This window comes from Lonchura striata, chromosome 8, assembly GCF_050655825.1.
Source record: "Lonchura striata isolate lonStrDom1 chromosome 8, ASM5065582v1, whole genome shotgun sequence".
Lineage (NCBI taxonomy): Eukaryota > Metazoa > Chordata > Aves > Passeriformes > Estrildidae > Lonchura > Lonchura striata.
The window spans coordinates 6,633,581-6,647,500 of NC_140710.1; the positions used below are offsets into that span (position 1 = coordinate 6,633,581).

Consider the following 13,920-nt stretch of genomic DNA (forward strand, 5'->3'; position numbering starts at 1 on the left):
TTAAATGTAGCAATATTAGTAACTGTATTTGTAATTGATGTGTGTGCGTGTTAATATTATTAAAACCACCGTGAAGGTTTGTCTGCAATTCTTCTCCACTGTTAAAGCAGAAATCAATCTCAAATTACTTATGAATATTGTTGATACAAAAACCCTTAAAGAACGGTGGACACAACGATGAAATGGAGGAAATACCCAGAAATGTTTTTGTTAGTAGAAATTTGACTGACAGCTCAAAGAACATTGTTTTAGTGTTTAACTTGAATTCGGAATAACATGAATAGAATATCTATTCAAATACAACCACATCAAAGAATTTATTAAATTCATGGTTAGACTGACTGAGAAAAGATGTCACAGTTTACCTTAGAGCTGACTTCCTACAGAGCTTTCACATAAAAGTCTGTCAAACACCTGATACCAACAAGTGAAGTGAACCAAGCAAGTCAGCACTTGAGTTAATGATGGGTTTCTGGATGACCCATCTTCTTTTTATGGCGTTATACCAGAGAATCTTCAGAGAAAGTGCATGCTGCACTGAATTTTTTTGCTTTGAGAAATTAATGAAATGCACAAAACATTTTATATCTGTGGTTCACCTTCCTTTCTAGATGAACTTTGTGTGCTGGCCCTAGGAATAAAAGGGCTGCAGAGTGAGTGTGCCTATCTCTCTCCTTACTAAGCAGCAGGTTTGCTGTCACCTTTTAAGTGTAAAAGTGGAGGGAAGAGAGAAGTAAAACACCAGAGGTGTGTTAGAGGTAGTGGAGACTTTCTGTATGTGAAAGTACTTCCAAGCTCTCTGCATGACTGTGTACTTTGCTTCTCAAAGTTCATAGATTTAACTATTTTTCATATAATGTGTAAATTTGTAAATCCTTTATAATTATTGGCCATTTACAAGAACTTGGAGTAGATTTTATTTTGTCTCTAGGAGCAAGAAAATATGGCCTCTCCCAAAAGTTTATTTTATTGTCTAGAGAACAAGTAAAAACAGATGGGAAAATACTGATTTTGTGACGTTCTCCTTCTTACACCAGATTGGGTGGGCTTATCACTTAAAATAAGGATTGCTCTGAAGCAAATGTGGTTTATGCATTTCTTAAGACTGAAACTGAATCAGTTTCTGTTTTGAAATGTAGTTGGGTGTGGAATATACTATTGGGAGTGGAAGATATTGTTAATCAGTGAAATGTGTTCAGGTATTTCTTGGAGTCATAATCTGAGATTTGGGGCAGGTGGTAGGATTCCTTCTCTCATTGAACCAAAGTGAAAAGAAACTTTTAAGTGGGAGATTTTTAGCTGGATTTTGGTTTTTTCCCCCTTTCCCCCTATATCTATCTAAGTGGTGCTCTTTACTATGATTAAACAGTAACTTCCATTCTTCTCCTTACTAGTTCCTAAAATGTCCATTTGTTCTACTGTTCATTGGTTTGAGTGGTTACTTTTGAAACCCCTGAGGGTTCCCAAGTAAGGAAGTGACCAAAGACTTATTATGCTTGGGCTGTTGCAGACCAGTTAATTTTTAAATGAAGATGAGGATGTTTGACTAGAAATATAGCTGCCTAATTTTTTTTTTTTCTGTTCTGAACATGACAGCTGAGAAAAGGTAACAGATCTTCTTTCCACTGCAAGAGTCACATTGACTCTCTCTTTTATTTCCAGTGATGATTCAGACCCTAAAAATAATCTTTAATGTCCTTTTGAGTGGGAGCCTGACTATATCCACAAGCATCATTGTGCTATAATTGAATATGTGCACAAGTGATGTGGACAGGGTGGGACCAGGCCCCACCAGGCATGGAGATTTTGTCTTACTTCCCAGCTTTAGTTCATATTTTTCCATTACCCAGTAGTGTCAGTAGCTTCTGATAAGTCTGAGAGATGTTAGCATGGACAGAATGTGTATTTAATAGTTGAAATTGTGTTTTCATACCAATTTTGAATAGCTTGGATCAAAGTTAATGCTCTTGGCACATACTTCATGATTGGTGTCAAGGTATTTGACAATCTCTGGACATTTCAGGACATAAAATCAACTGGAATTGAGACCTTGGAGGTAAAAATATTAGAAACTGTATTTGCCCTTCATATTGCATCTGAATGTTTTACCAATAGAGTAGCTGCCTGTTGATGGTGATGTGGTAATGGATGCCTGAGGAGCAGTTGCCTGTTGTTTTTCATCATGTGGAGAGAGGTCAGTTAAAAGTTGGGTCATTTAGGAAGCTAATAAGTGGTGTTTTCTCAAATGACCATTCCTACTGAATGGAAAAACAAGCTAGGACTTCAAAATGTATCTTTTCTGTGTCAGTGCATGTCAAACAATCAAACAAGCAAACAAACAAACTTCAGGTATTATCAGCATTTTTATTTTGTTAGTAGAAGCGTTTAAGGTGTTTTCAAATAAATTTGTAAAATTGTTTTGGCAGTAAGTCTTTGTTGTTTGATCTCTTTTAACCCTAATCTCATCTTCCTTTCAATCTCTAATGTCACAGCTAGATCACACTCTTAATTCTTTCATACCCCATTTCAAACTCATGCTTGTGTGCTGCCAAAATGATTTTTTTTTACATACTCATGTCTCTTGCCCCAATTTCTTAAGAATGTGTTTTCCCTTCTCCTTCTATAGGAATTTGTTTCTTCTTTTAACCTTCTATTAAAAAAATCAAAGGGTCATGCAGTTTAAAGTTCAGAGGGGATTATCACAATTAGGTCTCCTAGGCACTACAAGCAATGAATAATAATAATTATGTGAGCTGAACCTTTGCACAGTGCAGGACATATAGCAGCACCCTGGAACTTCAGCATCAAGTTCAGAAGATTGTACCTTGCATTTAGCAATAATGCTGCCCTAGAAGGATGGCTGATTTTAGGGATTTAAAGATGGAGAACAGCAAAGGGGTTTCTTTATTTTATGGAATTAAAACATGCATGAATGCTGTCAGAAAACAGAGGCATTGAGAACTAAACCCACATTTTAAAGACAGCCAGACAGCTGTATATAGAATTTTAATATAGTGTATAATGTAATATTATGAATGTACTTAACATTTGCTGTGAAAAGGCTGATCCAAATCAGTGGCAAAAAGTAGTATCTGGTAGCTTGAAGAGAGCTCAGATTAATTCTCCAAATTGTCTGGACAGGAAGCTGAAGTTGGAAAAATATCTTGCTAAGTATTTGAGGAAACATCTCATGCTTGGGGCACCCATCTTTTCAGGTTATGTTGTAATTATGTATATATATAGATATACACACATATAGATATATGTATTGCATGAGGCAATGAGAAGCTCACACATCAGAAGATTCAGTAAAATTTAGCTGTATCCTTGCTTTTATTTTCTGTTTCAAAATTTTTATCCAAAATTACACTAGTATTACCTAATAAGCCATTTTATTGAAGGTTGTAGTGGTGAGATACACACTTGGCACAGATCCATTAAGAAAGATCAAATTACATCCAAGAAGGGTTGATTTAAACGAGGATTAAAATATGAGCTTAAATTAATGAAATAGGAGATAATGAAATATGAATAATTGTGAAATCTATGAAAGTAATTTATTCACAATATTATTTCTATTGCTGGAAGGAAACTGCCAAACACTTCTTTGCAAAAACTTACAAAGTGTAATGACACTTAAGCGTTATTACACTTAATGAATTTTTAAATAACTTGGTCCTTCCCAAACTGGATGAACTTCTGATAACTCCTGGTTGACAAAAATACCAAAATTTATTTGAGTAACGGTTACAGCTCAGAAATAGAGTAGCTCAGTGAGGCTGTGAAGTGAGTAGATGGTGTCATGGAAGATGTAGCACAGCTGTGGGACAAGAGGACAGAGCACAGCCAGCTAGCTAAGGAAAAATCAGTTTATTTTCTGAATTTAGGACATTTAAAGTTTGCCAGTAGTATTTCACAGAAGTTATTTGGAGTAACTGTAGTTATCCGGAATTGATATAAATGAAATAGAATGAGTTGTGGTTTTTTGGATTTAGTTTGATGACACATTATGATGGATGTGAATCTGGAGGAGTAAGGCTGTAAGTGCTTGGCTGGGGAGTAAAGGATCCACATGCCTTTCTGGAAGTGGTGCTAGTGACTCATATTTAGTGCTTTATTTTCCTAAATGAGGTGCTTTTACTAAACTGCTTTGGTGAATCATCTCTCTGTCAAAGTTATTGTCTGCTTACAGATTCTTTCTCCTGAAAGTTTTCTTCCCTCTCCCATTTTAAAATACATAATAGCCAAGTAATACATTAACTTTGCATTTATTTACCTTAATCTGTCAAAGTAGTTACCAATTTCTCTTTGTCTCATCTCTCAAGCTGTGTTTATATTAAAATACTCATTTAATCCCTAGATACATAAAGTTCTTACTCCACCTTTTCAATCACATGCAAATTCATGCACTTCAAGCTCTTCTAAATACTGAAATGAAAGAATTGGAAACATCAGAAAATTTGCTCCGTGTTTAATATTGTATAATATTATAATATTGTATGATCTTCCTGGTTTGAACTCTTATCAGAAAAATGTCACCAAAAAATTACACATTATTTTCCAGATCTGAGTTAATTTGAACAATTTCACCAAGCTTTTTAATGAAGGTACTGGCCCAGTATTTATTGAGTGCTACAATGCAATGCAACCCATTTTTGATATAGTTCAAGCTGGGTTTATTTGGGTTCAAACACTGTTCCATACACTTTAAAGTTGGATGCATTAGTGGCATTTCTGTACATGAAATATTTTAATTTTAGGAAAATGGTACACAAAAACTTGGTATAAAATTTTCTATTGGTTTTGTGTGTTGTTACTCACTGATGAATTCTGCTTTGTATGTGGCTGATGTACAGTGGACATTCAGGTACTCTTAAGGCCCTTTGGGAGGACCTTAAATTGCTTTTAATTTGAAAATGAAACAGTCCTGAGAGGGAAGAGAATCTTACTTTCATGAGCTGTGTATGTTTTGGTGCTTATATTTGTTTCTGTTTTACTTGTCATAATAGAATAAGCAAGTAATGTAATTTGGACATTGAATTAAAATAAATTATCTTAGACTAGAATGCACTTTTAGTCTGCATTAAATAAGAAACAAGGTTTCTAAGCTTTAGCCTACTAAGTGGGAAAACTTAATAAATGCAGACTTGAATATTTTCAGAGATATTAAAAGCAATCTTGAGGGTGGAAGAAAATAGTAATTTAAAGGAAGAGATATGGAACAAAAAATTAATTAGAAAATGTATTTTAGTAAAATACAAAATGGAGTTCCTGTGCATTTTATAAAAGTGCTGAATCATGGCTGACTTTTGGCTGATTGGCTTGGGCAGGTGAGGGTTTTTTTGCATTCAGTATAGATTTTAAATATTTACATTGGAAGTGTATTTTTTTCCTTTAGATTACAACAGAGTGAATTGAATATGTGTAAATGTAAATAGCATAGGGAGTCTTCCTTAGAGAGTTTCAGTGGTATAAAATTTGCAAGAAGCAGATGCTGTTATTTAAAAATAGCCCAATCCTGACATCTTAATTCATTAATTGGAAGCATTCTGTAATTTAAACTTCAGTCAGCTGCTAGAAGGAGAGGCAGGTTATAATTTGATGTCTTTGAAATTGCACTATTATTTCTACAGTAAAACTTACACTAAAATTAAAATGTGATGATTTAAATAGCCTTTGTGGGGGTTTTTTTATGTTGTAGTTTTTTGTATTATGTATTGGAAAGATAAGAGCCCAAGCAAAATTGTGAATGGAGCAGACTTAGAACCTTTCCCTTAAATGAGTCTTGGATAAGTAACCTGAGAGTTCTGGTTTGGGTATTGGTGGTGGCTCACACAGTGCACTGCTTTAGTATATGTGAATGTATCCTACCTGTGGGTAGCTGGCTAAAAATTACTTTCAGAGTTCAGAAATTCAGTTTCTCCTTTGGCTTGTGATATCCTCTTCCTGATAAAATGCAAAATCCTTTTTGTCTGCTGTGAGAACATTTTAAATATGGATTACTTGTTTTGGTTGTCATTTTCCCTCCTAACTTCTTCAGTTTGTGTCTTGTGTTTTTCTGTTACTGTGGACCAAATCTATTGCAATAGGTTATGGCAGAGGTGCTGATTCAGAAATTCCTTCTCTCTAGTTTTGCATCTCAGTATTTTCAATAATTCTTGTTAGTCCACAATTAACTGAAATCACCCTTTTATCTAACCAATCTTCTTGCTCATAGCTGCTGATAACATCATTATCTTTTCAAACTCACCATAATATCACCTTTGATGTTTCTTCATGCTTTGAAATTTGGTTGATTCTGCTCCTGCTTCCCATCTATTCCTGCCAGATTCCCAGTGCTCTTTTCTATCTGTTGGAATTTTGCCTGGCAGAGATGTTAAAGGCTTTAATTTATAATCTTTAAGCCTATCAATTTAGCTGGGTTAGCCTGCTTTCTTTCCATCTTTCTTCACCAAAATGCTTCTACTTACTTTGGATTTCTTCCTGGCTTCTTCCCCATCCATATCATTGCTGTCCCTTAAAAATTTTGGTTAGTTGTCTTGACTTCTTCTCTGTTACCATGTCAAAGTCAAGATTTCTGCTGTACCATCAGTGCCCCGTGCAACCTTGCACTGTCTGCATCTGATCTCGTTTCCCTGCGTCCCCCAACTCACATTCCACATTCCTCACAGTCCTCTGACTTTATTGCTCCTTTTGTCTGCCTTTCATGCACTCATTTTTGCACTGTCTTTCATGCTGCCTATGTGCCTGGAACAGTCTTTAGCATCTCAGCCAATTTACAGCTTTGCATAAATTATATTTAATAATAAGACTAACAAAAGTTCATTATGTACATTATTTCACTTAACTTTGTACCTGCATAAGCTGAAAGCAGCCTGAGGGAAACTACTGTTAAACTTTGTTGTGATTTGTTGTGAATCAAAGATACAGATTCAGGCATGACAGTTTTTCAGTGATTCAGCATAAATTTAATTTTTTAATCATTTAGTAAGTGTTAGGTATTTGTTTTTTGAGAGTAGGTTTCAGATTTTTCTAATTCAGAGATGAGAAAATAGCTACTAATTCCTGCTGAGTGCAATCACCAGAAGGTTGGTTGTCATCACCGTACCTGGTACAGACATTTTGCCCTGTGATATATTTTGCTTCACTTTATCCTTACTAATATGAATGTGGCAGGACTTAGAATGTTGGATTAGCTTCATATTTGCAAACAAAGTGTATATTTTGTGTTTAACCTTACTTTCAAAGCAACATGTTCATCTGTTTAAAGAAACCAGTGAAAGATAGGAAGGTAACATGCCTCTGTCTGGGAAGTTTTCTGAGTGTGTTGGCTACTTTGACATATGTGTTTTCTTAAAATATTAGAAGTTGTTTAATATGTTAACTCTCTTCTAAAACTAGTGAAAATGAGCTGAAGCTAAAACTTCTCATAGTTTTCCAGCATCAATGTATAACTGCAAGGCAGGGCATTTTGCAGGAATTATCCTAGTAATAAGACTGCATCTGAAATATATGGACTATTTTTTTTTGTTTTGTTTAAATGGTTGTATTGATACTGTTTACAGCTGAGTAGTGAAACCAAATAGATGTGCCTTTAATTTGTTTTAAAATGATCTCTTATATTCTGGAGATGATAATCTGAAGGGTGGCTGCCATAGTAATGTGCCAGTCACCATGGCATCTGAACATTATGAAAAGACATTCTGGGCTGCACAAAGACAATGCCACCAATTTGTATTTCAAACTGATCAAAAGTGGAGGACCAAAAAGTTTGCCAATAAATGTAAGCTCAGTGGACAGCACAGTTTGCTGTATGCGATAAAGATTTTGTTCCTCCTCTCAATGCTGAGTGAATTTATAATAAAATCTTTAACACAAACTTTGTCCATTTTCTGTGCTAACTATTTTCAGTTGTCTGAAGAGTGTGGCTGTAGATTTTTATTGGCTCAGTGAAGGAGAAGTTCACAGCTCTGCTTTATATAAATCTTCATAAATTTTTCCTCCTCATGGAATTTTTCACTTTAAACTGAAATTAGGTCAATTAATGAAGAAAAGGAATTTTTCCACACTCAACTGGTAAATATTCTAATCTCTAAAACATTTTACAGTCTGCTTTCATAAATTAGGTCAATTAATGAAGAAAAGGGTTTTTCTATACTCAATTGGTAAATATTCTAATCTCTAAAACATTTTACAGCCTGCTTTCGTAACAGTGTTCTAATTATCAAAGAAACCAAAAATCAAATCATTATTTAAAAGCAAGCTTATTTTATCTTAAATAATTGATTGTGGCTTGTTGTTTGAAAGAGGACTACTTTGGCATGAATTCCAAATCCAGTTATGATCTTAACTCAAGCAGTTTGTTTAATCAAACATTACTCTAATCAGTCTTACATGGTCCCCTACCCAGGCAGGGCTGCCTAGAACAACTGGTTTATTCTGCGACGAGTTGCTCAACAGATGTCATTCTGGTAGGATAATGCAGCAGAATACTTGTGCGTTGGCTAAAATTACTTCAACTTTGATCACTTTTGTCCAGCACATCAGTCTGGCATTGTGCTTTATACCAACATAACACTTTACCCCAAGCATGCCTTTCAAGCTTAGAATAGCAGAGGAATGTTATTGAATTCAGTGCAGTTACAGATGAGTTAATGAAAGAAGGGAAATACTGTTTTTTTCATAATGCCTTTCTGTTGTGCTTTGGAATTAAAAGGGAATTTGAGGAATGTGACTTCCGAGTTATTTATTTTCACTTCTGAAGGCTTTTTGAAAACAATATTATGTAGTCCTATTGATCTCATGTTTCTGTAAATAAGTTTCACTTGTTATTTAAAAATAGTGCACCTTAGAGTTTTATATTGTGAAAATAATACTATTTCTGGTGTGTAGCTGGAAAATAAATATTTCACAGTGACAGTTTATCATGGTTTTTGATGCAAGAAAACTAAGCCAGCAAGAACTGTGTCGTTACGATCACACATAGGTCAGGATTGTTACATTTTGGATTGTTGTGGGGTCAGTATGAAGCAACATTTCTTTACAAAGCCATCAAGGACACTATGAGGAAGCACTAAAATGAAGTCCACTTGAATTGCTAATTGATACTTCAGTATTCTGTGTCTTAAAGACTCAGTGTTCTTGTTTCAATTTTTTAAGTTAAAATATAGTTGTAATATTTTTTAAATTGAAACACAGTTCCCAGGTCAGTCTCCCTGCAAGAACTCCTGAACAAAACTAATATTAACATAAAGGTTATCATGTGTACATGTAATTTACCAATTTTAGGGAAAAATTGAGAGATACCTTAACAATTCTAAAACACTGACCTGTGCAGAATATTTCTATTTAGAAAGCTTTAAACTGATAGCATTGAAATTATCTGCATAGCCTTTGTATTAAATCTATCCAGAAATGTGAGACAATGCTTCACAGTTTTTCCAAAGGGGCATTTTATTAGCATGAAATAACTGCTAGTACTAAAAATAATGAGAAAAAGCAACAATAATTGAAGGACAGATCTGAAAATACAGTAAGACCTCTGTATTTTGTGTTGGATCTCAATATGCCCTGATTTTTTCAGTTGCGGGTATTTGTTGACAACCTTGTGACTGTGCCATTAAGAATTTTTTGACGAATGTGGCCCAAATCAACATTTGTGAGGAAGACTATGTGTGGAAATCCATGCCTTGTCCTCACCCTCCTTGGGATATTTACAGTGATTAGAACAATGGTTTCACTGCTTAATGTCTGCACACATTCTTCATCCATTTATTGTTGTGCAGAATTTAAAAGAGGATCCATGGAGCATTTGTTTCTAAAGATGATCCAGGGAAAAAGTTTTGATGCTATTTCATTATGCAAAAATATTTTTAGATCAAAATCTATTGTCAGATGTTTCATATACATCCTGTACTAAAAATGAATCACAGATTTTAGAGGGAGCATATTTACTTTCCATATCTTTATATTACTTTACCATGGAGTCAAACCTCAACTGTGCTTCAGTGCTGAAGCTATGTCAAGTACTGATTAATAGGTAGGATCAAATTATATAAAATGCCTCTCTTACTGTATTATCTTCTTAAGAATAGTAATGTAGAATCGTCTTTCATTAATTTCTAGAATATGAAACCTTTATCTAAATGGATTATGTTAGCATTTATCATTTTGGCGAAATTCAGCTTTCTTTCTGATTGTTGTAAACTATTTTTCTGTTCAGGAAAAGCTGTTAACTCAGGGTAAGTGCACTAGACTGCAGGCAAAGTGCTAGCTCAAAGATCTCTTCCTGCTGAGAGCTATAATATAATGCATTTAATTTTTTTCAGTTCATGGAAGTTTTAGCAATTCTTATAGCAGAAGTTAGTACACAATTAATTGCTCTCTGTTTCCTGTTGACAAGTGAACAAGTGAAAATCAAAAGAAGGCATCAAAGGGCAGTTTTGGAATAGCCTTATCATTTCCTTTAAGTCAAAGTTTTACAATAACCTGGAAAAATAAAAAGCTTGGTGCTGTGATGAAAATAATGCCCTTTGGCTGCCTTTTTTAGAGCAAGTTTGATTTATTTTTATTTTTTTCCCAGGTGAAGCGGAATGTGTATGACCTGACCAGTATCCCTGTCCGTCACCAGCTGTGGGAAGGTTGGCCTTCTTCTGCCACAGACGACTCGGTGAGTTCCTTGGCTTCTCATCTCATTCCTTCCTAGAAAAGGCTGATTTTACATGGATTTCTGATTGGAATCACTCAGTAGCACATACTGTCTCTTATGCAGTACCTTAACATCACACACATTGAGAGTTTTGGCATGGAAGATACAAATGCTGGAGGTTTGGATGCCTGCAGCTCAGGGAAAGGATTCCTGGTAGCAGATTCAGTTCATGTTTCATGTTTCATTTCAGCCATTCTAGACTGAAGCAAGGCTGCTTCAATTTTGGAAATTGAAGTCTATTGGGTGATTGAACTCGGGCAAAAAGCCCTGATTTTTTATGTGTGCTCTGTGTGCACATCTAGGTACTTTTCACAGTACATTAGCTCACCCAGTTAGTGCTCAGGCCTCTGGCTTCAGAGCAGGAGATGTTCCTGCTGAAATCAGTGAGGTGACAGAATCCACTGACTCAGAATTGCCCACAAATTCGTGAAATTGTGGGACTTATCTGCAGTATCCCATTAAATGTTAGACTTGCTTCATTCCATGGTCATCCTTACAACGTGTTTTACAGCATGTCTTTCAGTTTCCTTCTGCTACTATGTTCCCTGTGCCAGCTAGTGAGGTCTGCCTTTCTTTAGAAAAAACTCAACCAATCCACTGAAAAAATTACTGAAAGGGTGGAATAATTATGTAGTTATGTTGTATGTAGATTTTGTGACTCAAAAAAAATGTAGAAAAATTAAGTTTTTTATTGAACCTGAATGTTCTACAAAGTGAAAATGATTTGGACTTTGCTTTCTTTTATATTGCCATTATCTGCCATGCATTGCTTTCCTGTCCATTTCTGCTCTCTTCTTGTAAAGGGAGAATTGCTGTTTGAATATGACTGCTGCTTTTTTTGCTCTGGGAAAAGGATTTATGCCAATTAAAAAAAAAAACCAAAAGGCAAAAGCTGTCTGAATTTCCAGTGTACTTGTAAAATGTATCTGTGGTGTTGTTTGCGGAAACAGTATTTAAGTTTGAGAAAGGTGGGTAAATCTCAGTCCATGTATTCAAGGGCATATCTGAGCTGATAGATGTAAGGTCTGAAATAACAGAATGGTGTCATGTGGTAATTACAGGCTTTGAAATGTGGATCCATTTTAGCATTTTATTAGTTTACATTAGCCCAAAAAAGAATTGGAAACTCAACACTTCTAATCTGTTTTCCCACAGCTGTTAGGTTTTCATATATTTTTCCCCTCCTTTTCTTCTGAGTAGGATACCTCACATATGTAAAACTCATCAATCTGCTTTAGGTCTTTTTTTTCAAGTGACATTGTTGCAGGTGAATTTTTCCCCTTTTCATCTTTAATGAAATTGGTGAATGTTGAGTCATCTGCTCTGAAGCAAACGAGTCCTCAAAGCTCACAGCTCGAGTCTGGTGGCGCTGGAACTTGTCAGCTGTGTAAACAGATTTGAGTGTGTTGCCAACAAAAATACAATTAATTTCTGTCTAAAATTAGAGGCCGTAGCTTACTATTTATAAAGATTTAATGATAGCAATGACTGTCTATGCTCCTGTGATCTGAACTTTTTTTTCCCCCAAATTAGAAATATTTAGTAATAATTACTTGAGTAATTAATGATGATCTCTTGAGTTCAGTGACAAATTTTTAAGATCACTTTTTCCATCATGAGTTTTTAATTTGCTGTCTTGTAGGGTACCCCCTTGCAATTAAGGAGTTAAAGAAAGACTTGATTAAAATACTTTTTCATTTGCATGTTATGCAGCATAAGAAATACTTTGTAATACCACAGGAGGTTTTTTCAGTGCAGTTCTCGTTAACCTTTGGCTTAGCAAACAGGACAACTAAATAGACTTGGCATAATTGGATTCCTGTATCATCTTGAGTCTCTTATGAACCTGCCAGACTACAGTCTTCTGACATTATCAGGAAATTTAGTGGAGTCAATAGTAATTTAAAACATTGTTGCTTCATCTCCCTTCAGAGTTAAGGTATGTTCTCTGCTTGTACTACCTAATGGAATATGGGATACTGTATGAATTGTCAATAACTCTTTCAGATCCTTCTCACACTTTCACCAGGGAAATGGGTATCAAAACCTCCCCAAGCAGGAGAATGTTTTTGTGCTGTGACAGTTTGATTGTGGGAAACAAGGCGTACACAGGCCATGCAAATCTCATTTCACTGCTCAGCAAGGACAAGTTTTAGCTTTTATTGAGCCTGAATAACTTTAATGCTGCAAATTATATCTGTTCTGCTCATTAAAGTTCAAGGTAAATGTATGAGTTTTAACTCATTCTCTTTTTTAAAAATGCATTTATGTAAGTAAAACTTAAATATATTCAAAATGTTAACTTATATATTTTTGCACATATAGCATCAAGTGATACAGTGAAGTCTTGAAAATAATCCCAGAAAATTAAAACCATAATTTTAATTTACTTTAAATACATTCACAGTATGTTCTCGGTTTTTATTTTGGATTTTGTAACAATCTTAGCATTGCAGAGTTTGAAAGATGAGATCCATGCCAGAATAATTTAGTAAAATTTCTGGAATTTATTCCATTTTTATTTTGCTCTATTGGCCAAACTTCTAGACTTCCATTGGTAATTACCACCAGTGTAACTTTCAAATATGTGCTCACTGTAAAAAAGAGATCTCAGATCAGCTGTAGGTGATGTTTTAGTTACAGGTTTTACATGGAAGCATTGTGATTTTATTTATTTGTATGGGTGACTTTTTGGGTGTTAGTTTTACATGTTAGTGGTAAAATTTTTTTCCCCATGAGGTCACTGGATATTGATTTATTTCAGTAGAATGAGTTGTTGTCTGTGATGTTTCAGTGGTTTTTTGGTAGCACAGAACAACACCCAGTAGAGGAAGAAGGAGGGAGGTTATTTTATTACTGCTTTTTGTTCTTGGTATTTAAGCTACAGGTTTTTTCTTAATTGGTTCATTGTTTTAAATAATTTCAGTGCAGCAGTGAGAAATCTGCTTTGTTGTAAGTAACGACAGTGAGCTTGTCTAAATGGAATGTACTTCTGCATCAAAAAGATGTAAATGTTCTAGGGTGAGGTTGAGAAGGGGAAAGGGGAGAGAGGCAAAGCCAGAAGATGAAGTGTCTGGTGCTGTTACTGTGTCCTGGCACATGGATCCCACCAGGGGAGCTCAGCATCCATCCTCCCTCCTGCCAGGAACGCTCTGTTCCCTCGGCGTTGCAGTCGGTCGAGACCTTGGATCCTCATTTCACAACAAGCAACT

At 35.2% G+C, this 13,920-nt stretch overlaps 1 protein-coding gene across 5 annotated transcripts in view; it reads left to right on the forward strand.

The window, feature by feature from the left end:
* Positions 1–13,920, forward strand: part of FAF1 (Fas associated factor 1) — a 159,924-nt gene that overhangs the window by 72,004 nt on the left and 74,000 nt on the right. For all 5 annotated transcript variants that reach the window (XM_085586271.1, XM_085586272.1, XM_085586273.1 and 2 more), the window contains one exon: positions 10,583–10,669. In XM_085586271.1, the coding sequence (XP_085442397.1) occupies positions 10,583–10,669 (87 nt within the window). The remainder of the gene's footprint in view (positions 1–10,582; positions 10,670–13,920) is intronic.